The sequence below is a fragment of the Ixodes scapularis genome, unplaced genomic scaffold (genome assembly GCF_016920785.2).
Source record: "Ixodes scapularis isolate PalLabHiFi unplaced genomic scaffold, ASM1692078v2 PGA_scaffold4__175_contigs__length_147842914, whole genome shotgun sequence".
NCBI classification, from domain to species: Eukaryota; Metazoa; Arthropoda; class Arachnida; order Ixodida; family Ixodidae; genus Ixodes; species Ixodes scapularis.
In genome coordinates, this window is record NW_024609879.1 from 5,788,490 (window position 1) to 5,814,691 (window position 26,202).

A 26,202-nucleotide genomic window follows, 5' to 3' on the forward strand; every position below is an offset into this window, starting at 1 on the left:
ACAAGCGACGTGTGTAGGGAGTAATGGCAGGACTCCGTCTCTTTTCATTTCTCTTTTTCTTCTCTGTAACGTCAGCAGCCGTTCAGCAACATCAAATAGGATCAAATGGGGAAATCCTGAACACTTTAGTCGCTGTACTTGAGCTTCAAAACTCATCCCGGCTGAATGTTGACGTGACTTTTTAGTGCCGTACTCAACTAGTGGCAATTATTATGTTGATGAGCTTAGAATGAGCTGAATAATATGTAAAAGTCTCCTCTTTAAGCGTGGGGAATAGGTCCAACAGGTGCGATTGTCCAGGAGCAGTAGTCGCAGATCAAGAAACTGAGGGGGTGGGGGGGGGGGGGGGGGACGGGGCGGGGTATTTTTTGGTGTTTGATCGGTGAGCTTGAGACCCTCTGCTTGTTATAAGATGAACGATCGTGTGTGGAAGGTCATCTGTTTTCTGTTGTGAATAGGTCGTTCATTGTTCTTTAAGGAGGACACGGTAACCGTCCACGTAGCGGATAATGTAGGAGACATGAGTGCCGGGGCCCGGAGATCGTGTTGTCTATAGCCCTTTCACATTTGGCCAGAAAATAGCCGCAGAGGACAGGGACCACGCATGACCCTGTGCATATGTCTTTCTTTAGTATGAATGATTAATCGTTGAACTAGAGAATTGTGACCGACTAATAGAACTTTCAAGGTTCTAAAAAAATTCAACCTGAATGCCATAGTGGTTCTCAAAAGAAATGGTCCTCTTTGCCTCGATATTTTCTCTTAATGCTGTGAACAGTTTGATGTGTGGAAGGCAATAAAACAAACCTTTAACATCCAGAAAAAATCCATAGCGGACTGTCGTGGTGTTTTACTGCAGGTATTTTACTAGCTCTTAAGAATTGTACCTCCAGGCAACGGTGGTAAAATACGATGGTCAAGGTTTCATTCAAAAACAAGGAATTTGTATTGGTTCGGCCGTGGCCCCAGTCCTTTCGGAGATTTAACTTAGCTTTTTGGATATGCGTCTAGTTGGTCTCATTCAAAGCCGTTCTCCAGGTGTCATCCTCTTACGGCGCTATGTAGACGATATCCTGGTCTGCACTACCGATTCTTCACTGTCAGCGTTGGTAGAAAACATTCATGAGAGTGCGCCAGAGCTGCGATTCTCATTCGAAAGACCTGTAAATGACTGCCTGCAGTTTTTAGATATACAGCTAAAAACCCCCTCCAGTTTGTGTTGGCAGTATGGCAAAACGGAAGTCAAACCGCTCCTGCCTTTCAAAAGCTGTCACTCAAAGAATATCAAGGCTGGCATAGTCAGGAATCTAGTAGATAGTGCACTTAGGAAATCTTGTTCGCACTTCATTGGTTCTGCGCTCCAACGCCTTTTTAACCGTTTCAGCGTGGCAGGTTTTCCCGAGGATTATGTGTTCAGACAGTTGTTGTACCGGGTTAATATGAGGAAGAAATGGTCAAAGGTTTGTGAATCTGCCAGGCGTGTTGTTCTCCCTTTCTTCCATCTTATTTCTCATAATCTAAAATCAGCCGGTAACCGCTACGGCCTTAGCACTGTGTTCAGAAATTATTTCAAGCTACGTCGGTTGACCCCGTTCAACTCGGCCGAAATTGGATGTACCAAAAAACATAGAGAAAAAGATGCAGATTGTGTGTCAGGCGTAGTTTACAAGATTCCTTTTGCCTGTGGGTTATGTTACATTGGAAAAACGAAGCGGTGTTTGGATGATCGTTTAACTTAACACAAACGTTGTATCAGAAACAAAGATCAGTATTCAGAAATGTCAAAACATGTGTTAGAGTGTAACAATTGTGTACCTCTTTGGAATTCCACATCGGTTATGTTGACCGAGAGAGAGGATCATAAACGCTTGGTAAAAGAGTCCCTCACTATTATTAGCCACGGAAATGCAGTAAATAGGCCGTCTTTTAATTTGGACACAGATTTGAAAAGATTTCTACAAATGTGATTGTTTGGAGGTCACTTTTATATCTGTGTAGGATGTCGTTTGTTCGGGTTTAAGTTTCACCCCTCTGCCCCTTTGTTTCGGGTGTGACGAATGTCAGGGGTTCTTCGTTTTTGTCCATGTTCGATCTTTCCCCTAATGGGAAAGATTTCCTTCTTTTTTTTTCTTTCTTCTTTTTTTGTGGTGTTATCAGGACCTCACCGAGGTGGGTTAAGAGATCTTCCCCTCCCCCCTTTTGTTTGAGCTACAACAGTACCGGTTTTTCTGTTGTCAATGCCCTCCCTCTCTTATGTGTTCGAGAAAAAGAAGTTCATCCTCCCCCCTTTTTTATTCCTTTTTGGTTTCCGGGCACCTGTGCCCTATAAAACCACGATCTTCTGTCCAATTAGCTTCAGCTGTGTTTGATACTTTGTGTTGTGTTGTCCCTCCCTCCCCCAGTCTCGGGGTTTTGTCCAAAATGTTGAATAATCATTTTGTATTCATTCTGTATTATTTTGCCCACATTCAAAATATGCGCGTAAGGTATTCAAAATATATCATAAATATTAATCAAAAAAATTTTAGATATACCAAAATTATAATTCCTTCCCCCTCAAGATGCCATTTGTGTATTAAGGACCAGCTACAGAAATGTTCTATATTTTTATTTTGCATTTTGTTAGTAAATGGTGTCCCTGTGGTATTTGAAGGCACTACTAAATACATCCCACAACTGCACATGAGAAACGAACACAAACACCATGACGCACTGAACACCTGAATCACAGTCCCATTGACTCCTCTAGAGCCTTAAATAGCCTAGATATTGAAGGTAATTGTTAGGACGGTGACACCCTCTGCACTTATTAAGTGTCCAAGTATTTGATCTCCTCCTCGGGTGTCTTTTAAGGGGAAACAGTCTTTTGAAGTTCGTGGACGATATCCCTTACTAAAAGGCATTGGTACAACTAATAATAATTCAGCGCAGTCGCTAAAACAATATCCACAAAAACGGCTCCTATAAGAAATGTTATTGCTTCTCTACATAGCACCACTCAGGACGAAGCGAGTCAAGGCAGTTTCTTCACTTTAAAATGGTTATTTTGCTTTTCTTTACTAGTTGACCATTTAATATGGTCATTAACGTCACTGCATTAAAGTCACTACTCACATCAGGTAGAATGCCGAGTATACACATTCAGTGAACTAACATTGTGTGCTAACACAACCACGCCAAACATATCTGCTCAAAGCACTTGCTGAAGCTTTCCAGCATCAGCAAGTGTTGTGGTTGTAGTTTCCGAACCCCGTTTGCGATTGGTGTGCAAGAAACTCATCAGGCGTGTTCTTGATAGAAAAAAAGGAAACAATAACATAAACTATCAGTGCTGCACAACTCGATTGACAAACTAATCAAATGTTGTATTTAGGCACTTCAGTGTACTCCAAGTCTGCTTGAAGTGAACTTCTGATAGGCAAACTTTTCAATACTCTTTTTGTTTAAGCCAAACTACCAAAGTATTGCAGTCGAAAGATACTTAGAGTATAACGCAACAGTATTTACGATTTCCAGGTATCTAAAAAGTATTCTGCACATATTTTTGATCGCTGCATCTTTATTAGGGTTGGAGTATATTTTTCATGAAATAAATAAATATTTAAGAAATCTATTTGAAAGATATTTTGTGCCTACTAATTTAGTACTTACGCATTTCAGAACGCATGGATGGAACTTCAAAGGTAGTTCAAATAAAGGTATTCTAAACAGATTTTTGAAATATAGTTTAGTACTAAGTAAAAAAAAAGTGTATATTTTCGGTCTATTATTTGTGTACTGACAATTATGAACTGTACTTCAAATACACTCAAGTTAGAATGTGATATATTTCAAACGTCTTAGTTTTCGCTAAGGGCAGCCAATCCCGTTCTGTGGGCGTGTCCTGTGATATGCTTTCCGCGCGTCGCTGTGCCCCCTCTCTAAGGTCACGTGACACTCACACGGCCTCCGATTGGCTCCGATGGCTCGTAATATCCGCTGCACCTAAACGTGAAATGAGACGGAGTATTCCAACTGATTTCATTGTTGCTGCAGCAACGCGATTAATAGGCCGCGCATGGTTAAAACTCCCGAGGAGCAGCCTGAATACTAGGAGCGGCAAAGGGAGAAGAAACGGATATACGACCAGCGGCGGCGTGCTGCGACCGGCGGCGGCATTTCTTATAGTGCAGTAGGCAATCGTTGCAGGTGATACCACAGTTTCGCTGACAAACCGCCTTCACAGCGTGGACTGGAGCCCCAGCATTTTTTGACAGTTTCAGTTTTTGTACGTTTTTCATCTAGTAGTCTTTGAATCTTGTCTCCGTATTGGTTCCACTCTGAACGTCACAGGGTCTTTGGCTAGGTGATTGGCATTTCCTGATGCCCAAAAGTGAAGCCTGGATGAAAGCGTGGCCGCGAGGCCTGACACTGATTGGTTAACGGGTGGAAGAGGAGTTAGGGGCTCGTCGCTAAATGGTCATGGGACCAGGGGTGGAGTGAGGAGGACGGGTATACGTGGAGGTGAAGTAGGAGAGAAGGAGTTAGTTCAAAGGTTTTGAAAGATCGCCCGGTTTATCATCTGAAGTGCAGACTTGATACGCGTTAAATTATTTTATGACGAGCGCTGTGAACCTTGGCGTCTGGCTGAACAGGCTATACTCCGTTTCACGTAACGTGGCGAACTGTGAAGGCTGCGGCCCCCATGACCCAATAAAGGGGGTTAGAGCAAGGCACGTGATAACACTCCATAGTCGAGGCCACTAGGGCCTCATTACCGCCGCAGCAGCAGAGCCATCCGCAACAAAAAAGTAATAACAATAATAATAATAATAATAATCTTTATTTTGGGTGCCCAAAAACAACCACATCGGCCTTCCCCTTGGTGCACCAACACAAAAAGAAAACCAGCAAACAAACAAAACGATTCTAAACACACATAAAGTTAAGACATATGTAAGATTATCCAAATGGCGACGGTACATTGTAACAGCTGCAGATATATCAAGGTGGAGTGGAGCGATGGCGTTATATAATGACTGAATCCGAGAGAGAGCTGAGGCATTGCACAGTGAGTGAACATAGAAGCAAGCAAAATGTCTGGTTAAACGTGAAGGAACATGAAAGCTCACCTTTTCAAGGAGTTGCGGAGAATCAAATGCACCATTATCAACCTGTGCAGAAAAACAGTCTCGAACAGATCTTCTGGTAGACAGAAGTGAAAGTGAAAACATTTGAAGTATATGCTCATAATTATAGTAAAAACTACCCTCAAAGTATCTATCGCAAACAATTCGGATAACCTTTTTTGGAACATTTTCAATTGTTCTTAGATATCGAGTTTCATATGACAGAAGCAAACTCGAGTCGCGACCTCACTAGAGAATTAAAAAAAGGTGGATGAATGAAAGGGGTGGTCTAAAATTACGCGTCAAGCGAGATATTATCCCTAGTACTTTATAAAAATTTCCGACGAGTAAAGACACATGATTTTTAAAAGTTAAAGCACAGTGAACACACACGCCAAGATCCTTTACGAGAGCTACACGTTGTATTAGCGATCCCTGAACATAATAAGTAAAGTCAACAATAGCATGCCGCTGGCACAAGGAAAGCACTTTTGTTTTTGCGGGTTTAAGCAACAATTCTATTTTTTTACACCATTTAAGAATGTTTAACACGTCATTTTGTATGATATCGCAATCTTGAAGTGTATGAATGCTTTTTAATAACTTAATGTCATCAGCGAAAAATAATAGCTCAGAGGCATCTACGCAAGACACAATATCATTTATAGAAATCAGGATATAAATCAGTTCTAGACTTCTTTTTTTTCAACGGCAATTGAACTCACGCGATTCCATCAATAACGAGAAGATACGAAAATGGAGAATAAATATTCACAAATTCTCGAGTTCTAATTATATTTAAACAAAACAAGTGAAGCCACATCCGTATCCGCTTGGTTTTATTTCCGCCATGTAGCGCCATAGCCGTTGGCGGTCGCCGGCGATCACAGCCGTGTAATCGGCCGTTTCCGCTCAAAACATCGCACTGTGCTCTTGCATTAGCACCCGTCAAAGATACGCGGATAAATTGAGCGTAGGATTATCTCATGACCTGTTCCTGAAGTGCTCGCTATTCTAGCTAACGGAAATGTTGCTCTGGAGTCTGGTGGACCTTCATTCGAAGTTGGTTGGATTTGGAGCAGACGACTCTTGGCTGTCAGACGACAGCCGGTTCTTCCGGGCCTCGGGCCTTGCATTTGGCTTAGTCGCATAAATGCTCCCATGACGTCGGGTCACGAGCCTCGCTCCGACGCTCTTATAGGTTCGCGGGGCTCTAGCTTCCACAATTCGCCAAGTTACAGTGAAACGCAGTATAGACGTGAAGCTAAAAGACGATATAATCATTTGTGATACTAGAACATTTCAGGGTATGTAACACCTAGCAGTTTGTGCGCATGCTCGAAAATATCAAAAGCGAACTGACGCCGTCTGACGGGGGAAGTGAAATATCTGTTTAGGTTTATCCCACTGTATCAAACTAACTAAAGCGTTAGAAGTGCCCAGCGCGACAGTTTAGCCCGAAGAAATTATCACAAGTTTTTTTTCTGCTTTGCTTCTAAAACTGAGCAGACATACCAAAAACTAGAGCGGCTGAGAGGTGTCATTTAGGGCAGTAAGCTAGGCTCCATAGTGTGGTGTCCACTGATACTCTGTTTGAGTAAAGTGCAGAATAATAATTGGGGTTGTGGGGATATTTATACAGCGTGTAGCTGGTCTGCCATTAAAGTTGCGACGAGTCACACGCTGTAGATGAGCAATTTAGCCAGTGCAGTACAACCGCTAGCCTGGGGTCTTTAACGTGCACCACGCAGTAGTGATACACGACCGCACGCCGGTACGATGCTTATCCAGATCGAAACGGGCAGGAGTGGGGCTCGAGCCCAGGATCCCTGGGTTCTGCAGCGCGAGCTTTCGCTCCACGCGCGTCGAGCTGGGTGTGCGCTTCAGCCCACTCGGCCACCGATCCCCCCTAAAGTGCAGAAAAGCACCGATGCCCTGTTCGCGCTAACAGTCTAGCACAGTGTACTAACAGTGTACTTTTGAAATTGAGTAAATTTTTTACTAATACCATAATACGTCAATTAGACTACTTCATCAAATATTCTTACTCTAAAATTTAATATTTTTGTGTAGAATTCCGGCAACACTGTCCATAATTCGAAGGCCATGGGGCCACCAGAAGGAGTATGGGCGTATGAGGATCTGATAGGAATCTTTAAAAGAGAATTAGAGAAGCATCAAATGAAACAAATGGAAAAGCAAAAACGAAGACACAAACCAAAAAGTTGGTGGGATAAGGAGGTCAAAGCGACCATAATGCGGGGCCAAGGGGCATCTAGGGAGCATAGCTGGGCAAAAAAAAAGGGGAGCCTTGCCAGCTGAAGTAGCATCAAAATGGGAGAACTTCCAAAAGCGGAAAAGGGAAGCATCAGCTTTAACACAGGCCAAAATTGAAAGTGCAGGAGAACAGTGGATGATTGAAATAAATAAAAAAAGACAGGAATGCAGCAAAAAAGGTTTTGGGAGCACATTGAAGGCGCAGGGGAGAAAGACAGAGGGTCTTCAATACTTACTGACAACACAGAAGGGGAGAAGAGCAGAGGGGTGAGAGGCACGGGAATATATTAGGCAGACAATCGAAGAGGCTTTCTCCCAGCTTAATTAGAAAGGGACATTGAATAGCACGGGCAGCAGCAGTGTTGAGAGGGAACTGAATTGTTTAACAATAAAGACGACTGCAAAAGAATGGGACAAGGCAGAAAGTAAGGTTCTAGCAGGTACAGCGGCAGGCCCAGACAACATACCCATGGAACTCACAAACACACTAGGAAAAACAAGCAAATTGAAGTTACGGCATGTGATTAACCAAGTAATTACGGGAGGAGAGGTACGAAATAATGGGAAACTGAGTAAAATAAGACTAATATATTAAGACAAAGGAAACAAAGACAACATTAATCATATCGCCCGATAACGATAACTTCAGTTCTATACAGATGAGTTATCCAGATAGTAAAGCGTAGAATAAAGCAATGGGCAGAATATAGGCAAATACTGGGCGAGCTCCAAAATGGATTCCAAAGAGATAGAAGACTAAAAGATAACTTATTCGTCACCACTTAATGTATAGAAAAAGAATTGAAGAACCAAACTCATTTACGGCTAGCTTATTTGGACATCAAGGGAGCGTACGATAATGTGAGCCAGAAAAAACTCTAGGGTCAGCTGAAGGAATATAATTTAGATACAAATATGGTTAGGTTTTTTCAGCAGATGTACACAGACAAAAAGTTAGTTATAACATGGGAAGCAGAAACTACACAACCCGCAGTAATAAAAAGAGTACTCAGCCAGGGCGGTCCACTGTCACCTCTGCTCTTCATTATATATCTCAGTGAAATGGAAAACAAATTAGAGCAGAGCAACTTAGGTTTTGATGTGGGTTACATGGAAGAAGGGGAAAATGGGTAATACAGGTAATACTACGACTGATGTATGTGGATGGCATAGCACTCATGGCAGATAACCAAGGTACATTACAGGAACTAGCTGGAATATGTGGAGAGGAAGGGGACACCTTGGGCATGAGTTTTAGTAGTGACAAGTCTGAACTAATGGGGTTTAACGACAAAAAGAGGGAACCCCTTAGGTTACAAGACGTTGTAATAGGCCATGCAGGAAAATACAAATATCTGGGAGTCTGGCTTCATGAGGGAAGGAAATATCTAGAGGAAGTTGAGGAGAACATAATTAAAATAGGGAAAAGAAATTTATCTATTATGAAACTCAAGGCACTATGAAACTATAATAGATATAAAGTTGTCAGCTGTATATAGAAAGGAGAGATGGTACCAGGACCGTCTTTTGGCAATGCAGTACTGTGCATGAAATCAGAGGTTCAATCAGGATTAGAAATTCGGCAAAGAAGCGTAGCCAGATTGGCACTGGGAGCACATGGAAAGACACCAAATCAGGGAGTACAGGGGGACATGTGATGGTCGTCTTTTGAAAGCAGGGAGGCAATCAGTAAGTTGAAATTTGAACATAGGTTGACCGAAATGGATGATACGCGGCGGGCACGGAAGTTATTCCAGTATTTATACATGACAGGTTTAAACACAAACCGGAAAAACCGAACCCGAATGCTTACATCTAAATACCTGCACACTAGTGATGGGGCTGAGCAGACTACTTCGGTGGAAAAGGGCGTGAAAGAGGCAGAGAGGAAAACGTGGGAGGAAAGAATGCAAGAGAAATGCGCTCTAACAGTGTACAGGTCAAGAAAGCAGGACATAAGAAGGGAAAATGTGTGTTGACAATTCACTGGGAAGTTCTTTGCTGTTCGAGGCGAGAACGAGAGTTTTGAAGACGAGGACGTATAGGGCTGAATTTCAGGAGACAGACACATTATGCGCCGCCTGCCATAATGAGAGAGAGAGACACTAGCAACCTGGCACCCCCCCCCCCCCTTTTCCCCTATACTTCGTCTCCCCTACAATGGACTGAAGGCAAAAGCTACGCACCGACAGATCCAATCGCGAGCCACTTAGGAACTGTGCGGTATTTCGCTTTGATACACGTATCGATGCCCGCGTCTCGGATCACTGATGAGGGGACGGGTGGACAGTGGTTCGAATCGAAGAGCACTGAGTGACTCAACAATTTTACATCGCAAAGAAAGCCAAGACATATAGGCTCTTTGCAGCGTCGAAGCTATAGAAATGATGCAGTGCTTTTGAATTCGGGCATTATTCGTCCACCCCTAATCAATGTTAAGCGTGCCATAGTATAGCGTGGAACGTGATTGTACCTGGCGGCCCGTGGCATTGGCCTTTAGTCCATCGTAGGATGAGACGAAGTATAAATGCGTTCTCCTCTGACTTGAGCTGTGTCGCAATCTATGCATGTGTGCAATGTCTTTCTCCATTCTGCGAGTAATCGCGAGTAATCCCACCAAAAATAAACGCCCAGAACGGAAAAAAACCTTTTGGGACGCCTCTTGTCTATACGTCCCTTCGTAAGTAAATTGATAGAATAAAAGTAAATTGACTTAAAGGACAAATACAGGATAAAACAACTGTCCCTTCGAAGATGTTTAGTTTTCGCCATTTATGTGGCTTTACTCTTATCCCTCTAACTGTCCAGCGCATTCCAATTTGTCGAGTCGTGCTGTATTTTTCAAGCATCGCATTTAAGCAACATTTGCTTGGATTGCTATTAGCTGGCAAAAAGGCACAAAGGACGTTCAAGTAAAACGTGTACATTTCGCAATTTTTGTTTTAGATGAATTTGTGAAAATTATATTTGGGACGGAGAAATTCAATCTCTATCCGTAATATTGAAGGATTTCGAGCTTACAGATTTGAAATCTTCTAATTTCAATCTTGAATTCCAAAGAAGTATTACATTTAAATTTTTTTCATGCTTCATCTGTCAGATATTCAAAATATTCGAAATCAAACTTTCAGAAAACTTGACATTTTTTATCTTTAAAAATTCGAACCTCAGCAAGGTTTGAAAATTGTGAACTTTTCAATTTCGATCCCTAACGAGTCTCGACATTTCGAAACTGTTCGGGCACGAACCTTGGGAGGTCCACGGCCTCTCCAGTCACGTTTCAAGGCGGCGCAGATATTCAGTCGCACTATGTGACAAACGTGGCAAGATTCGTGGGATGAAGCAAATTATGTCTGCCTCTTAATGTTAAAGGTGCACTAAAGATGTTTCTGCGATTGCCTGTTCTTGGACATAACTGATTCTACGGGCCCTAAATATCCTAAAAATTTAAAAATTACAATCAGAGGACAACGATTTCCCTATTAAAAACGTAATGAACTGTCGAGACATTCACACCCCTTTCTGAGCGGATGTTTCCGCTCGGGAACCTGGATGCCTCTCCGGGTTGCGATTGGCCGACCAACACCCATCGCCACCGCGCTGACACCGCAGCTGGGATATGCACCGCCTTTTCCTAGCGGAAAAATCCGCTCAGAAAGAAGTGCGTCCCGACATTTTGTCATGTTGTTAATATTAACATCGTCGTGGCGGGATTGTAATTTTTGAATTTTTAGGGTGCTTAGGACCCGTAGAATCAGTTACGACCAAAAACAAACGGCCCCAGAATCCTCTTTAGTGTCCCTTTAACAACGTGTGGCGTATTTTTTTTTATTATGTTTTTAACGTTTAATTGTGTTTCAGGCACAAAATACTCCGAGCATTCATACTGCAAAAAAGTTCTTGCACTGACTCAAAATGGACGCACCTACTAGGGTGCGTTGAATACGGAAGCGGTATATTTTGGTCGCAAAATTCGAGCAACACAAAAGCTTCAAGGATGTTTGAGTAACACTTAAATCGAGAGAAATAGCTAGGATATCGTCAATAAGACTGCATTCTTCTGTACGGATAGAAAGAATCATACTCAACTCTTGCTATGCTCGTTCCTTCGTTTAATTGGAATATGTATTGTTTTAGGAATGCTTATTATAGTTCATAACTGCACCAAGAATTTATAACCATTTGTAGGTACCTTACAAGCTCAGTAACTTTTCACAGTACATAAAGATCATATTTAATAGCAATATATTTACAGTTAAGTTGTGGTGTTCTCCCCCGTTAATCATGAATGAGCTGAGGGACGCTACACGATATTTTCTTTTTCACGCATGCCTTGCTAGACGCAATATATAACCATACGGTTATATATTGCGTCTAGCAATATATAACTGTATGGTTATATATTGCGAGAGAGGACGAGAAGTTATTCAAAACTTTGCCAGCATCTCTTCTAAGCTATTAAAAGATTGCCGCTGTTGCTAACGAACGAAGATGTTCCCCAAAGTATTTTTCATTCCTCTCTGGCTCGCACTCGGTCTTGCTTTCAGAGGTATAGTTTGGTGTACATCAACCAAGCAGAGCGTTCTCGAACCTGACAGTAATAAGAATGAATTAGCGACTGCCAGAAGTTGCAATTAGTGTGAGGGCTGCTGGATCGTGCGCGGGGCCATTACCCCGGGACACAAAAAAAACAACAAAAAAAAACTCCCTAAATGAAACTCACCTGAACAAGATGAGCTGTTTCATTTGTTCTGATGTGACGAATATCGTAAAAACACACTTCAAAACTTTTGGAGTGCCAACTTTCCAGCGAAGCACATGAGAGAGCCGATCGTTGCAATCTGGGTGAATGATGAGGCTGCAAAGAATTTCAAAGTTATGGTGAGCGCGTTGGTGATGATTAAACTATCAGAAAGAATAAACAACAAGATGGCTCGTCTTGTCCGTCTTTTTGTTTATTCTTTCTGATAATTTAAAGAAGTTTAGTTCTCAGGTCCGATCTCTGGCACTGAGCATGACATTTTCAGGTTCTCAACCTCACACTGCAGGTTATTTTTCTCTAGGTCTAAACACATTTCCAGCCTCGTGATTCGCCAAGCTCCCTACATAGATATCGGAGATTGACTCTTTCCACAGTTTTGTGGGAACACAGGCTCTTCAGATTTTTAGGGTGTAAAACGGGACAGACATTCCTGCATTTTGTTTATACGCAGGATCCTACATATCATCAGCACGCTCGCCTGCACGCCTACAGAAGCAGAACCCACATACATAGAGGCGCCAGTATGTAAATTATGATCACCTGCTCGGAAGCATAAAATTTTCTCGTGATCCTAAATTTTTTGTACTGTTGATAAGTCTTAGAGAGGTAATCATAAAACCAGCGGCAAAAAAGATACTGCTAAACAGTCGGAAAAGCTACTACAAAAGCTATCTCTACAAAGTAATGGCAAATAGATTTTATAAAATTTCGTTAATAATCTATCGGGTGGCTACAGAACACAACGCGGTAGCGTGAACAAGTCGATCGCCGGTGTTTTATGATTTTATCTCATGGCAGGCACCAGTCAAAACTAGTCTATGCAGTGTGCGGCAGTAAGAACCGCACATTTGGCACGCCTTGCAAAATTATAATTCCGAACGTACCTACCTGAAACTGGGCGCGCGAACGTCGTTTTGCAAAAAGTTTTAAAATATTTCCTTTTAAAGCTCAACTTAGAGCCACTGAAATTAAAAAAAATATATATATAAAGCAGAACTATCGCCACTCTAATTCATAATAGTTGGCGCCACTCGTTTTTCAAAATGGCGGTTATAGTGAGGGTTGGATAATCGTGCTGTACGTCAGTTGCTGAGCTTGTCTACTGTACTGGCTTCATTAAGCGACACAAATTATTCCTGTTTATAAAAGGAACCTAGGGTGTTATGAGCGCGGGCCACCTCTTTACCCTGAAAACAAAAACGGGGTTTAACGTAATATTTATACCAGGAGGCAGGCTTTAATTTTGGAGCGAAACCACAACTGACGCCAATTCGGATGTAACTTCTCGATATCGGTGCTAATTTCGGATTCTTGCATAACTCGAGATGTGTCTCACGACGTAATTATTGAGCTACAAATGTTGTTCACGGAAACTTTATTATGATATGTGCTCGATCCAGGCACCTCAAGATATTTTGGAGGTTTAAGTGTCCCTTTATAGTATAAAGACAGGGTATTCCATACAACTTAGAGGTAACATATAATATTGCATTTGTTGAAAACATTGGTGCTGATATATGTGGGTTTTTGCTCTTTTTTCTTGCTCAGATTATTGTCATGTGGAATAATTAACTGCGGCCTTTTATTTGGTTCCGGGGTATTTAGATGATCAATGGCTTTAATATTATTTCCAGCACAATAACGGCAAACCCAATCAACTTTTTCAGAATATCGGCCCGGGTGATAATTCTAAAATATGTTCACGAAACGTATAAATTAATAAATGCTGTTCTCACTACAAAAACCCAAAGACGGAATCCGAGTTAGACAACAGAAGTGTGTGTATTTTTTTAAAAGCAACGCGTGATGCATAAGACTTCATATTATATCCAGTGTTTGACTGTTTCTCTATCTTGATAACGGTGTCGGAGTTTCGCATATGGTAAAACGAAAACAAAACGAGACCTTTCTGAAAAGGCTATTATGATTAAATGGCGTTTTCTTGGGATCGTGGCGTTTATTTGAACCGTACATTGTCGAAATTCGTCATCATAATCATATTACAATCAAAATAATTTAATTCGTAGTTTTTCAAGCTCTGATATTATTTGTTGCGTATTATCTAATCTCAAACGCACAAACGAGTGGCCAATGGAAAGTGTGCATACTATCATTACTCGGGCGAATTGCAGCATTTTTAGTTAACAATTTATGAAATAAAAATTGTCTAAAATCAAGAAAAGCATTCTAGCTCATCCGAGAAATATGCGTAAAATTACAATCCTTGTGGATAAAGAACAGGGTGCTATCGAAGTCGCGACTTTTGAGAATTGGCAAAACTTCCAGACACGGCCAATCCTTCCAAACCAAATGCAATAAAAAAAATATATTATTATTAATGTTTCCAGAACATTTAGTCTCCTTACTTTTGTACGCTCCATCGTTTGACCGATCTCAGCTTTTCCAGTTCAAAGGAACACCTGTCCGCTTGCACGTCTGCTCACCGCAGCACCTTTCGTTGGCGTTGGAAAACCGGTGAAACGACAGTACTGCGCATACGAGCGAAAGGAAGCACTTCGTGCTTGTGTGTTCCAGACTGCGCGTGCGTGGAGCCCAAAATTCCGGCCTTAGATTGGAACATGGTGATGACGCGCATGCGCAGCGCGGAGCACGCCACTCTAACGCAAACGCAGATCGCTTGCGTTTGTTTCTATACGCATTACTGAAACTCTCTAGTAAGATACAATGCCATACAGGTTGCAGTACTTAGTTGGGACAGTGAAGAGTGTTTTTTTTTCTTTTATTTGCATTCGGGAATGACATTTTGCGAGCCATGATCGCGAGCAGTTCCGCCGTGCCCGCTAGGCAGCAGAACCGGGAGACCCTCAGTAGAGTCACTAGAGTGCTTCCCGTTTCTGCCGCGAGAGGGCGAGCAACGAGCTGGAGACGCGAATACCGGCCTGCTCTTCTTCTGCGTCCTGGTTTGGGGCTGTGAACGTGGGAACGCCGAGACCGCCTTTGAAGGGATTGGCGACCAGCGGAATAATCGCGATAAATATTTATTTAAAGAAAATAAATGAAGGAGGACAACGTTTCAGTTCGCACTTAAAATCGAGCGAACTTTTTTGTTGATAAACCATAAATTCTGAAGCAGACGAATGCTCGTTTTATTTTGTCGTCTTATTTGTTCTCTCCTTCCTACGCGCCTTGCGTGACCAGCCAACACCACCTTTAGTAAACAGTCTGTGTACTAGACATTTCACCTTGTCACAGTGAGATCGAGCTGATTAACACACAGTTTCAATACGAGTGTGCGTCAGAGATCGGCTGGTCCTCGTGTCCAATCAAAGTGTCGATGGACGCTCGGGATCGGCCTATAAGGTTCAATTGTGAAGAGTGGGGCGTACGGAAGCCTCCATTATTCTAGATTGGTTAGGCCCAGCAGGGATGCGCCAACGGATAGCAGATGACAAAACGGAAAAGTTCGCTTGATACTGAATGTGAACTGAAACTGTATCATATTTCATATATTTAGATAAAATCGTTAATTATCGGCGTCATCCCGCTCCTCCCCGGCCCCGCCTATGACGTTCGCAGCGTTCCTGAGCTCACCTTGCCACCTGGAAGCGAGCTTGCAGACGAAGGTCAGGCCGGTATAGGTTATAGAAAATACAGGCCGCCGTTTTGCTCGTACTTTTCATTAAACCAGCATTGAATTGAGATTTAAAAAAATTAACGTTAACATTTTCGCCACACGACGTTCGCGTTCCCAGTTTCAGGTATGTGCGTATTAAATTTAAATTTTCCAAGACGTTCCAAGTGTGCTGGTCATTATGGCCGCACCCTGTAGTTACTGGCAGCTTAAAACTTAAGGCGTGGCTTATTAGGCTTCTGCTTCTTGCCTCGTGATTCATCCTTGGGCCTTCATATCGACTAGTGCTGCAATCTTGCGATGCCCCCCGAGAAACTCGTGCGGCATCATGGCATTCAAAATAGCGCCACACTATTAGCAGCGCGGGTTCATTTTTCGTAAGCGTTTAGGTTCTCTGACAACTCGTAGAACCAAACCTAACCAGCCAAAAATATGTTAAACTTTAGTACTTCCTTCAAAAAACCCTAATGCCCAAGTCCCACTAGAGCGACAAACAAACAAACGACAGCAACAAGGCTCAAGCCAAAGTCTTTCGTGATTTGACGGGCTTTGTACAATAAAGGAGGCTATGCTCACACACTAACGGCATGCAAGCGAGGGTATTTTTGGCAGGCTTGCAATCACTCGTGATTACTTGACGAGCACCGAACGGCTAAACGCCTGCCAAAGGTATCATCGTGAGCAGGCTCCATGTTTTTGAGGCTTATCGCGGTCGTTTGTTTCTGTTTGCGGCTTTAGTGGGACTCAGGCATAACACTTAACTGCTAGAATTGACTGTCGTGGTGAAATACCAGCAATGATATAAATTTAATTGTTATAGCGTCGTAGCTCTCACCTGATTGCAAGAGAAATACGGGTGGTAGTTACAGTTATAATTTACATTCGAAAGCAAAAAAGGGGCAAATTATCATAAATCACACATCAAACATTTCGATGAGTTCCTATGCTCTAAATGTATTAAATAAGGATAATAACACAAACTGTCATTCATGTTATTAGATTTGGTTAAAAAGCCTCTGACTCGCCAAAAAAAAAATTTTTTTTCATGCTACGCGTTGAAATGACATGTCAGGACATTACAAAAATATTGTTTCACTCTGGAGTTGCGTAGTTTTTTTTTTATAAAAAATAGAAATAGGAGGCCCAATTCAAAGTTCCCGCCAGTGCACTGTGACGTAACAGTGTACCGCAAGGTGTCGGGGCGATCAGAAGGGAGGCATCGACCTATGTCACTAAAAGTGGGTTCGCAGGAAGTCATGCGAGTTTGACTCCTCGTGCTCTCCGCGACCGTGCCTAAGACTTTTTTTTTTTCTGCTCTTTGTACGAGAGATTGTAGAAAACGAAGTTTCAGTGCCACTAGCTCTTTATCGCTGCACCGTTGGTTAGTTTGCCTGCTGTAAAAGTTGACGACGAAGAGTCAGTGGATCGACGTGATGGAGGTCAATGATGAAAGCGTTGCGAGTACAAGCCAGTGTACGAGTGCATGCCATCAGTCCGATGGTACGGAGCCATACTGGACACAAAAAAAGCTATCGAGTTTTGAAAAAAAAAAAAAAAAAAACTTAGAACGCTCGCAAAAAATAGGATTGCTTGCGTACGTCACGCGCAATTGCATTGCTGAAGGTTCGGACACCGAGGTCGTCGACTCATTGTATGCTCTCCAGGCTGAAGATGCCTGCCGTCTCTCAGAAATGCATGCAGTGTGATCTCTTCTTCAGTTGCTGAAATACCGTGACAGTCCCCAATATAGCACCTTCTAGGCATTGTAGTTGATCACGCCAATTCACTGACTCCTCTTCTTCTACCTTTACAGCAACATTAAGGGATGAAAAGCAAATAAGAGAAACCTCGTGTGCTTGGATCGATCGTGGAGGTGCGGAGAATAACAAAAATATTTAAAAATATTACACGCGCTCGCGGTAAGCACGAGGAGGGATACAACTTACGTGACTGCCGGCGATGCCTCCCTTCTGACCGCCCCGACACCTTGCGGTACACTGTTACGTCACAGTGCACTGGCGGGAACTTTGAATTAGGCCTCGTAATTCTATTTTTATATAAAAAAAAACTACGCACCTCTATAGTGAAACAATTTTTTTGTAATGTCCTGACAAGCCAATTCAACGTCTAGCATGAAAAAAAATTTTTTTTGGCGTGTCAGAGGTTCTTTAAGTGCTCTCTTCTGTTAATATCTTTAGTCTGGTAGTCTTTGCTGACGTTACTGGAACTAAAGCACGTTGATCTGTTTGTGTTCGTCTTAGAGCTAGCGTCAAATGCGCCAGTGCACGAGTTCGGTGCCCCATGTGGTGCTTGGAAGCGAATGACAGTCTAGCACTAGCTCACTGCACGTTTCACGGGCGTTTACTCAAGAGTGGTTGTCGGTACTTGGAAGAAAAAAGAGGCATGCATTTTACGAAGAAGTTTTAACCAGATCAACTAGATTGGAAAGCGTCTTCTTGGAATGTGTTAACCCTCGCTTCCACCGGAACCAAACATTCGATCTCAACGTCCCTTTAGTTAAAAACATATAAAACATTGGCGCCCAAAATACGTGTGGCTCGTTACTTTCACTCCGATATTTTTTATAATTAACTAAAACAACTGTAACGATTCGTGAATGTCGACCCCTTGGGGGCTTAAACAGGCACAAACAGGAGGTCGGATTTTGTTTTTGTTTTTTTTTAATTTTTATATCCCGGGAATCAAATACTACAGAAGTTGGAAGGTCGCGCCCGCTTATAACAAATCTGGATCCAGTTTGAACTGTCTATATCGAACGACCAATAATTTCAAAAGAAAATGCACGTAAAATGTATTTATAGAGCGAACACCCTATTGGCTATATCGAGCTCTGCAACAGAAAACGTCCCTAAGGAACCCTCAAACGCCTATCCTATTAAAAAAAAGTCAAATGGAAGCGCAAACTGAAATAACTGCGCTTCAAAGTCAAGGTCGGGACGCTCGGCACGCCCTCGGAGAGTTTCTCCACGGCGTCCCCATGGAGTTTACAGCAGTTGGTCGAACGTCAATTTATCAAAACACGTTTCAGCGAACGGGCACGCTTTATCGAAGCTCGGTGTTCAAAACGCGGAGCCTCAGTTTAGAACAGTGGCGTTTATTGAAAAGAGGACCCTGCTCACAAAGGCTTCCTTACTTCACTCGTGTATCACTTGGGCGCGTGTTAACACCCCCCCCCCCCCCCCCAATCCCCCTCTACGCAGCTTCACGGGGGCAGTCTGCGCCGTCTCACTACAAAAATGTTAACAGCGGCCGAATTCGCTAAACGGAGGCTCATCTCTACTTTGTCCAAACTGATGGCGAACTCCACTGGTCGTTTTTGGAGCTCGCCGGGATCGACTTTCCTGGAGCGCGCCTATTTCACCGGGCGATTGGGATCGAGACATACGTGTTCCACTCGTCGTTTTGGATAAGCTTCCACTCCAGATATCCATCCGGATCCGAGAAAAGTCCCTCCGCCGTTTTCGCCGGGTTCGACCGGGAGCCAGCCTGGCTAAGCACCCACGTGACTTCCTTCCTTGTCGGGCATCTCGCCTCAGAAGAATTCGTAATGGCCGCTCGCGAAGTTCCGCCCGCTTTACTGCTGCCTGCTGCTTGATTATAGTTCGTCGTCAAGTTGCTCGAGCAGCCCCTCCAGCAGCAGCGGCTCGAGTAGCAGTGACGACAAATATTACTTGTATGCCCCGCATGAATTCGACTGCCTTTTCGGACCACTGCTGAAGAGGCCGAAAATCAAGACGTACTTGGACACCGCTCGCGAGTATTCCGATGAAGAGGCAAATGGAGTACGCTGATGCACATCGCTTAACGTCACGTATCCTTCCCATCATGAATAACTTCGCTCGTGCGTTGAACACGTGTTGTTAGCACCGCGATTGCGAAAACATGTGCTTCGAGATCCGGAACTGCGGGAAGAGGATTCCCGGGAAGGTGAATGACGGGAAGGCATCCACAGATCCCGCAGGAATGGCCATGTTTCGCAGGGGATCTGGAGGTGGAGTGACTCCGTTCGGATCGTGTGCTCCATCTTGAGTCTGGTCTATCGATTCCGGGGCGCTCCAAAACGACCATTCGAATTCGCAATGAGGTTCTCTAAGAGGCGATTCGATAAACTTTAAGTCGGTAAAAGAACGCACTTGAGCGCTCGTAGCACGTGATCAAATTTGTGCTTATTCCGAAACCACGTGACCACCAAAGCACGCATTTTACTCCTTGAGTGCGCCGCCAAGCAAACCTCCTCCGTGGACCAGCGCGCGTGCGCGTGTCGTCCGCTTCTTTGTTCTATCGCTGCCGCTTAACGTGGGCTTTGTTCTATTCTTTTTGGTCCCGCTTTTTGACCGTTCTCGCAAGAAAAGGCCAGCAAGCAGCGACAGAATTTACCGTTCTCGGACAAAGCAAAATAATTAATCCTGAAAACCAGGGTGAAAACAAGTCCGACGTCGCCGCGGCTTACAGAGTTGCCAGGAGCACGCTGAGCGACTGAGCATGAAAACAAATTTCTTGGCGCATCCACTACGAAGGCGCTGCGATCGCCGGCGCGTCCTAGAGAGCCTAAATTAGAAAGACGGTCCATCTCAAACCATGTGGAACGTTTGAAATGTAATGGCGGACGCCTACTGCGGAGATTGGATCGCAGGTGCGCATGTGCCGCGTTGTCGCGTGGCGAAGAAGAAAACGGGCGGAACAGCGGAGATTTTTGCGAACGATCCACGATTCGTGCTCTTGCCGCCTCCTCGCATGTCGTTTCGTACTTGCGGCACATAAACCACGTGACCCTAATCGAGCAGCTGAAAACTGTAATCTAGGCTCTACCGCGGCCCGCTGCGCAGATGCTTGATGGTTTTAGAGCCAATGGGATCAGTGCTCCCCCCTCCCCCCCCCCCCCCCCCCCCCCCCCCCGAGCCCCCGAGGCCCCGAGTTGAGATTACGAGGCGCGGACGGCTGACCCGAACTCTTTACAAAGGTCAGTCTCCACCAACTTCAGCATGAATCTTGTTCTTGTTTGAGCTTACTATGCATGCAAGCGCACGGACCAGCCACGTGAGAGAATTCCTGTTTCCAATTTGCACGAAGCACACGGCGCGCTTCTCTACGGTTCCGCTGGTTTCGTTTAGATTTCGGCATCAAGGAAGCAAAATGTCCCTCAAGAACGTGCCTGCCATACTGCCAGCCCTAAACACTCAAGCACAGGCGTTTGTGGCTCACTCGTAACCGGCGCGCCTCGCGCAGCTTCTCGGAGAAAATAGTAAGCGATTCCTATCTACTCCGTGCAAGATGCTGCAATCCAGCAAACGTCCCGGCAGAAGAAACTGTTTAACTGGAATTGCTTCCCCTTTCATGGATGAGCCCACCTGGCACGTTATCAGTTACGCCTTTTTTAACCTAAAAGGTTTTTTTGTTTTGTTTTTCGCGATTCATTGAAGTACATATTCATACGTGTTTACTGCTGATTTATGTCCATACGTTGTATCTCGTAATCCCGGCATTTAAATTCGCTATGTGCGAGTTCCCATATAACATGACATTTAAAATATCAAACTAAAATGCGCATCCGAAAGAGTTTGTTTTAAACGGGTTCGACTTAGTACTGTTGTAACGATATCAAACGTCTGAAAAATTTGACAAACCAGCGCACGCCCAGTATACGCGCTAAGTGGAAAGTGCTCGCTGATTCGCCGATTCTTTAAATGAGCTCTTCTGAAAGCATCTTTATTGTCCCTGAAACAGGGGTATTAGATTGCCGTCCAAAGAATGTGCGTTCACAAAGACTCGAGCTACCAAATAAACATACAAATATGCATCTTTTATACTGGTGCTCATTTACGTTCTTTATTAGAGCCCAGCTCTAAGGCGCCTGTTTCCGCGTTTCGCGGCGTCGGCGTCGCTGTCAGCGCAACCACCCCGCTAAATTTAGCGGAAAATTTAATTGGTGTTGACATCACGTAACGTCAATTTTCCCGATAAATCTAGTAGAGAAACTGAATTTTTACAGCGGAGCTGTTAAGGGCTTGGTTCCCCACGATCGTGTCCCGTACCAAACAAAGGTCGACACAAAACTCTGGACAGCTGCTGCCATCTATGAACGACGGCGTCAAACAGGCAACCGGCCTGCCGGCCTCGCCAACGTTATTAGATTAGCTCAGTTACGGAACTGCTCATTGACGCCGCATGCGCGAACAGTACCCCCCTCACTCACCACGACTCGCCAAGCGTAAAGTCCCTTGATACTTCTTATACAAGTAACGACAACCCATACAAATGACAAAGCAGATTCCACTGGAAGCGAATGGCGGCATTCAGTTCAAACCTCTGCTGTGCGCCGCCATTCGCTTCCTAAAACCTGCACCGTCACGCAGTCGGCGCTTCAAAGAATGTCGCTACTTGTAGGAAGGTCTTATCTAGGGACTTTAGCCAAGCGTAGCTCGACGCGCCGCCAGACGGCTGCTTTGGTAACTGAATCAGGAGACGTAAGTTTCAACGTTACTAGAAACGTAAAAACCAACGGAAAAAAACTATTTTTGTAGTAACTTTTATTGGAGTTTAGTACAAAATGGGGGGCGCGTGATGTTTTCTAAAATCTTTAGTTTGCTAGGTTTTGCGGCACAATAATATATTTTTAATACAACCATGCCTCAGCGGTAATTTCAGGTAACGCGTCCCGACCTAGGCTCATCTTAACTTCAGGGTGAATTCGCGGCGAGTCCGCTGAGAAGACGGGGGTGGCATCCATGTAACCTCCGTAACTGCATCTTTGTAGCGTACATGTTCCTATTGTATACCGGTGTGATTTACGTCTTGCAGTTTACAGTGTCAATAAACTTTTCTTTAAACCCTTTCCACTGTATCTGTTTCGGCTCCGAAATGGCCGATCGAAGCCAAACCAAAATAGATGTTAGGTGCGGTTCCTCGAGTGACCGCTGCAGGGTAAATGGCGGCGTTGTGATCGCCATTTGGCGCTTCAGCTGGGCTCTTCGGAACGCATAGTTATGAAACGCAAATATAGATGGCGCTTTGAACGACGCTTCGGCTTGGCGGATTGAAGTGAGTGACGGGGGTACCCCCCTCCGCGGGAGTTCCACAACTGAGGTAATCCGATAACGTTGGGCCTCGCTCATAGATGGCGGCAACCTTTCCAGCCTTTCCCCTCTGGTTTTCACCAGAGCGCAGAAGCTCAATTTCTCTAGGCGTCGTCCTAGATGTCGTCCTCGAGATTGTTTTACAAGTCGTCCTTGAGGTCATCTTAGACGTCGTCCTTGAGGCTACCCCCAGGTCGCCCTAAAAGTTATCCTCGAGTTCGTCCTAGAGGTCCTCTTAAAAATCGTCCTTGGGGTCGTCCTAGACATATTCCTCAAGGTCATCTTAAAAGTCGTCCTTGAGGTCGTCCTAAACGTCGTCCTTGGGGTCGTCCTAGACGTTGTGTCTTAGGTCGTCTTAGGCATTACCCTTGAGGCCGTCGTAGACGTCGTCCTTGAGGTCGTCCTCGAGATTGTCCTAGAAGTTGTCCTAGAGGACGTCCTAGACGTCGCCCTTGAGGTCGTCCTAAGCGTCGTCCTCTAGGCGTCGTCCTCGAGGTCGTCTTAGAAGTCATCCTTGAGGTCGTCCAAGAAGTCGTCCTTGAGGTCGTCCTAGACGTTGTGTCTTAGGTCGTCTTAGGCATTACCCTTGAGGCCGTCGTAGACGTCGTCCTTGAGGTCGTCCTCGAGATTGTCCTAGAAGTTGTCCTAGAGGACGTCCTAGACGTCGCCCTTGAGGTCGTCCTAGGCGTCGTCCTCTAGGCGTCGTCCTCGAGGTCGTCTTAGAAGTTATCCTTGAGGTCGTCCAAGAAGTCGTCCTTGGGGTCGTCCTAGACGTTGTGTCTTAGGTCGTCTTAAACATTACCCTTGAGGCCGTCGTAGACGTCGTCCTTGAGGTCGTCCTCGAGATTGTCCTAGGAGTTGTCCTAGAGGACGTCCTAGACGTCGCACTTGAGGTCGTCCTAAGCGTCGTCCTCTAGGCGTCGTCCTCGAGGTCGTCTTAGAAGTCATCCTTGAGGTCGTCCAAGAAGTCGTCCTTGAGGTCGTCCTAGACGTTGTGTCTTAGGTCGTCTTAGGCATTACCCTTGAGGCCGTCGTAGACGTCGTCCTTGAGGTCGTCCTCGAGATTGTCCTAGAAGTTGTCCTAGAGGACGTCCTAGACGTCGCCCTTGAGGTCGTCCTAGGCGTCGTCCTCTAGGCGTCGTCCTCGAGGTCGTCTTAGAAGTCATCCTTGAGGTCGTCCAAGAAGTCGTCCTTGGGGTCGTCCTAGACGTTGTGTCTTAGGTCGTCTTAGGCATTACCCTTGAGGCCGTCGTAGACGTCGTCCTTGAAGTCGTCCTCGAGATTGTCCTAGAAGTTGTCCTAGAGGACGTCCTAGACGTCGCCCTTGAGGTCGTCCTAGGCGTCGTCCTCTAGGCGTCGTCCTCGAGGTCGTCTTAGAAGTCATCCTTGAGGTCGTCCAAGAAGTCGTCCTTGAGGTCGTCTCATCATAGTACAGCTTCGCTTGTCTTCCTTCTTCACCAGGGTGGAAAGGCTGAAAGTTTTTTACACGAAGTCATGTGACGTCATTTTCCCCACGAAATTTTGCGGGGAAACTGAATTCGTGTTGAGGTCACGTGACGTCAATTTCCCCGCTATATTGAGTGGAGAAATTGACGTCACGTGACCTAAAACATCAATTCAGATTCCCCGCTAAATTTAGCCGGGAAAATGCCGTCACATGATTTCGTGTCATATCACCCATGAACAATTTCAGCAGGAGGAGGAGAGGAGAGGGAAAGGAGGAGGAGAAGAGAAGGAGTAGGAGAAGGAGATGAAAATTAGAAGGGAAGAGGTGGGAAGGAGGAGAAGAGGAGGGCAGCAGGTGGGGGAGGAAAGGAAGGGAGGAGGAGGTCGAGGAGGACAGGAGGAGCACGAGGAGGAGGAGGGGAGGAGGAGAGAAGGAGGGAAGGAGGCAGAGGGGATGGTACGGAGTAGGAAGAGGGGCACACCCTCCCCTCCGTACCCTCCTCTCCTCCTCCTTAAGAGCTGCGCTCTAGTTTTGCATTACGGAGATTAGTAAACGTCTTTCATTTCTTGTGACGCTCTTTTCATCTTCCTAGATCTTTCTTTGCTTTGACCAAACAGCAGGGCGCATGCGGTGCCCACCTTGGTCGTTAAATAAATACGTTTCAATGAATGAATGTGTTGTGTCTTGGTGTTGCCTCTATGCATTTGTACGTATACATGATTTACACGTGACATCACGGCACGATGTGGATGGTCATTCCCAGTCGTTCTTAGAAAGAGAACCACTCTTAAGTGCGAGATATATGCAGTAGTCAGCTACGTTCTCAGTGCCAAGGCCATCAGAATGGCACCTGATGTCGCGTCATCAGAAGCCGCGTGGCCTGCATAGTGTCGTCACCATGCTGGTGGTCATTCTTACTTGTTGCCGAGAAAAAATAATTAGGTCGTGCGAAATGTATGCTGCAAAAGGAACGCGCTTAGTACCAATGCCACCACAATCAATAACTGGTGATGTGATATGCAAGCTATATAGAAATGGTCCGCCCTAATAAAAACATTTATTTTCTTTGCCTCACACGAAAGGAAAAAAAAAGAAACAAGGCGAAAAGCTGCGAACTTGCATCTTGACAGTGCCCGGGCAACAATTGACGCCGCATCAACGGCCATTAAAGTGGTTTTGCTACTGAGCCCATATTTTCTGGAGCAAACACTTAGCAGCACAGAATGTGTTTCTATATTAAGAACATTTGCGAGTTGCTACCAGCTTTGCGTGATCAAATCAAATCAAATCAGTTTATTTTCTGCCACAAAGATACATGCGTTACAAGGGCGCTGGAAAAAAGCTGCACTTTTGCAGCTTGACGAGTCCCAGCGCCCTAACACAAAACGTAACATGCGAGCCATCTGTTACCCCAAGAGCTTCTAAACTTTGATTCCACAAAAAAACTTTCTCCACTTTGCATTCCACCGCAGGAGGTGTGCGACGTTGGCGGTGGCGCGGCGGGCGGCGGCGTTGGAGCCACCTCTCCGCGAATGTCGTCGTCGGGCGGCTCGGTGTCCGTGGAGGTGGCCGAGCCCACGTCGTGCATCGTGGTGGACTTCTGCGAGAACGCGGGCTTCACCTGCCACGACCTGCCGTCGCCGACGACCGAGCTGGCCCCGATGCCCCGAGACTGGATCGCCATGCAGCTAGGCAGGCAGCGACAAGCCTTCGCCTGGCTCCAGCAGGCGTCGCCCAGGTCCATCCTCGAGGGACTGCTCCTCATGAACGTCGAGCGAAACAGTTGAGTAGACATTGGGACTCTGTAAGAGGACTGCATCTGAACGCGTCTTCAACTGGATGAATTAGCATCAGATATAGGCTGTTTTTAGTGCATCAGCAATAGCGCCCTGGTACATTCGCTGATATTGGACGGGTTTGGA

The 26,202-nt window shown here is 44.9% G+C and overlaps 1 protein-coding gene across 1 annotated transcript in view; it reads left to right on the forward strand.

Annotated features, from left to right (window-relative positions):
- Positions 1-26,202, forward strand: part of LOC8051611 — a 246,865-nt gene that overhangs the window by 137,871 nt on the left and 82,792 nt on the right. The window contains exon 4 of the mRNA XM_029970185.4: positions 25,753-26,062. Within this exon, the coding sequence (XP_029826045.2) occupies positions 25,753-26,062 (310 nt within the window). The remainder of the gene's footprint in view (positions 1-25,752; positions 26,063-26,202) is intronic.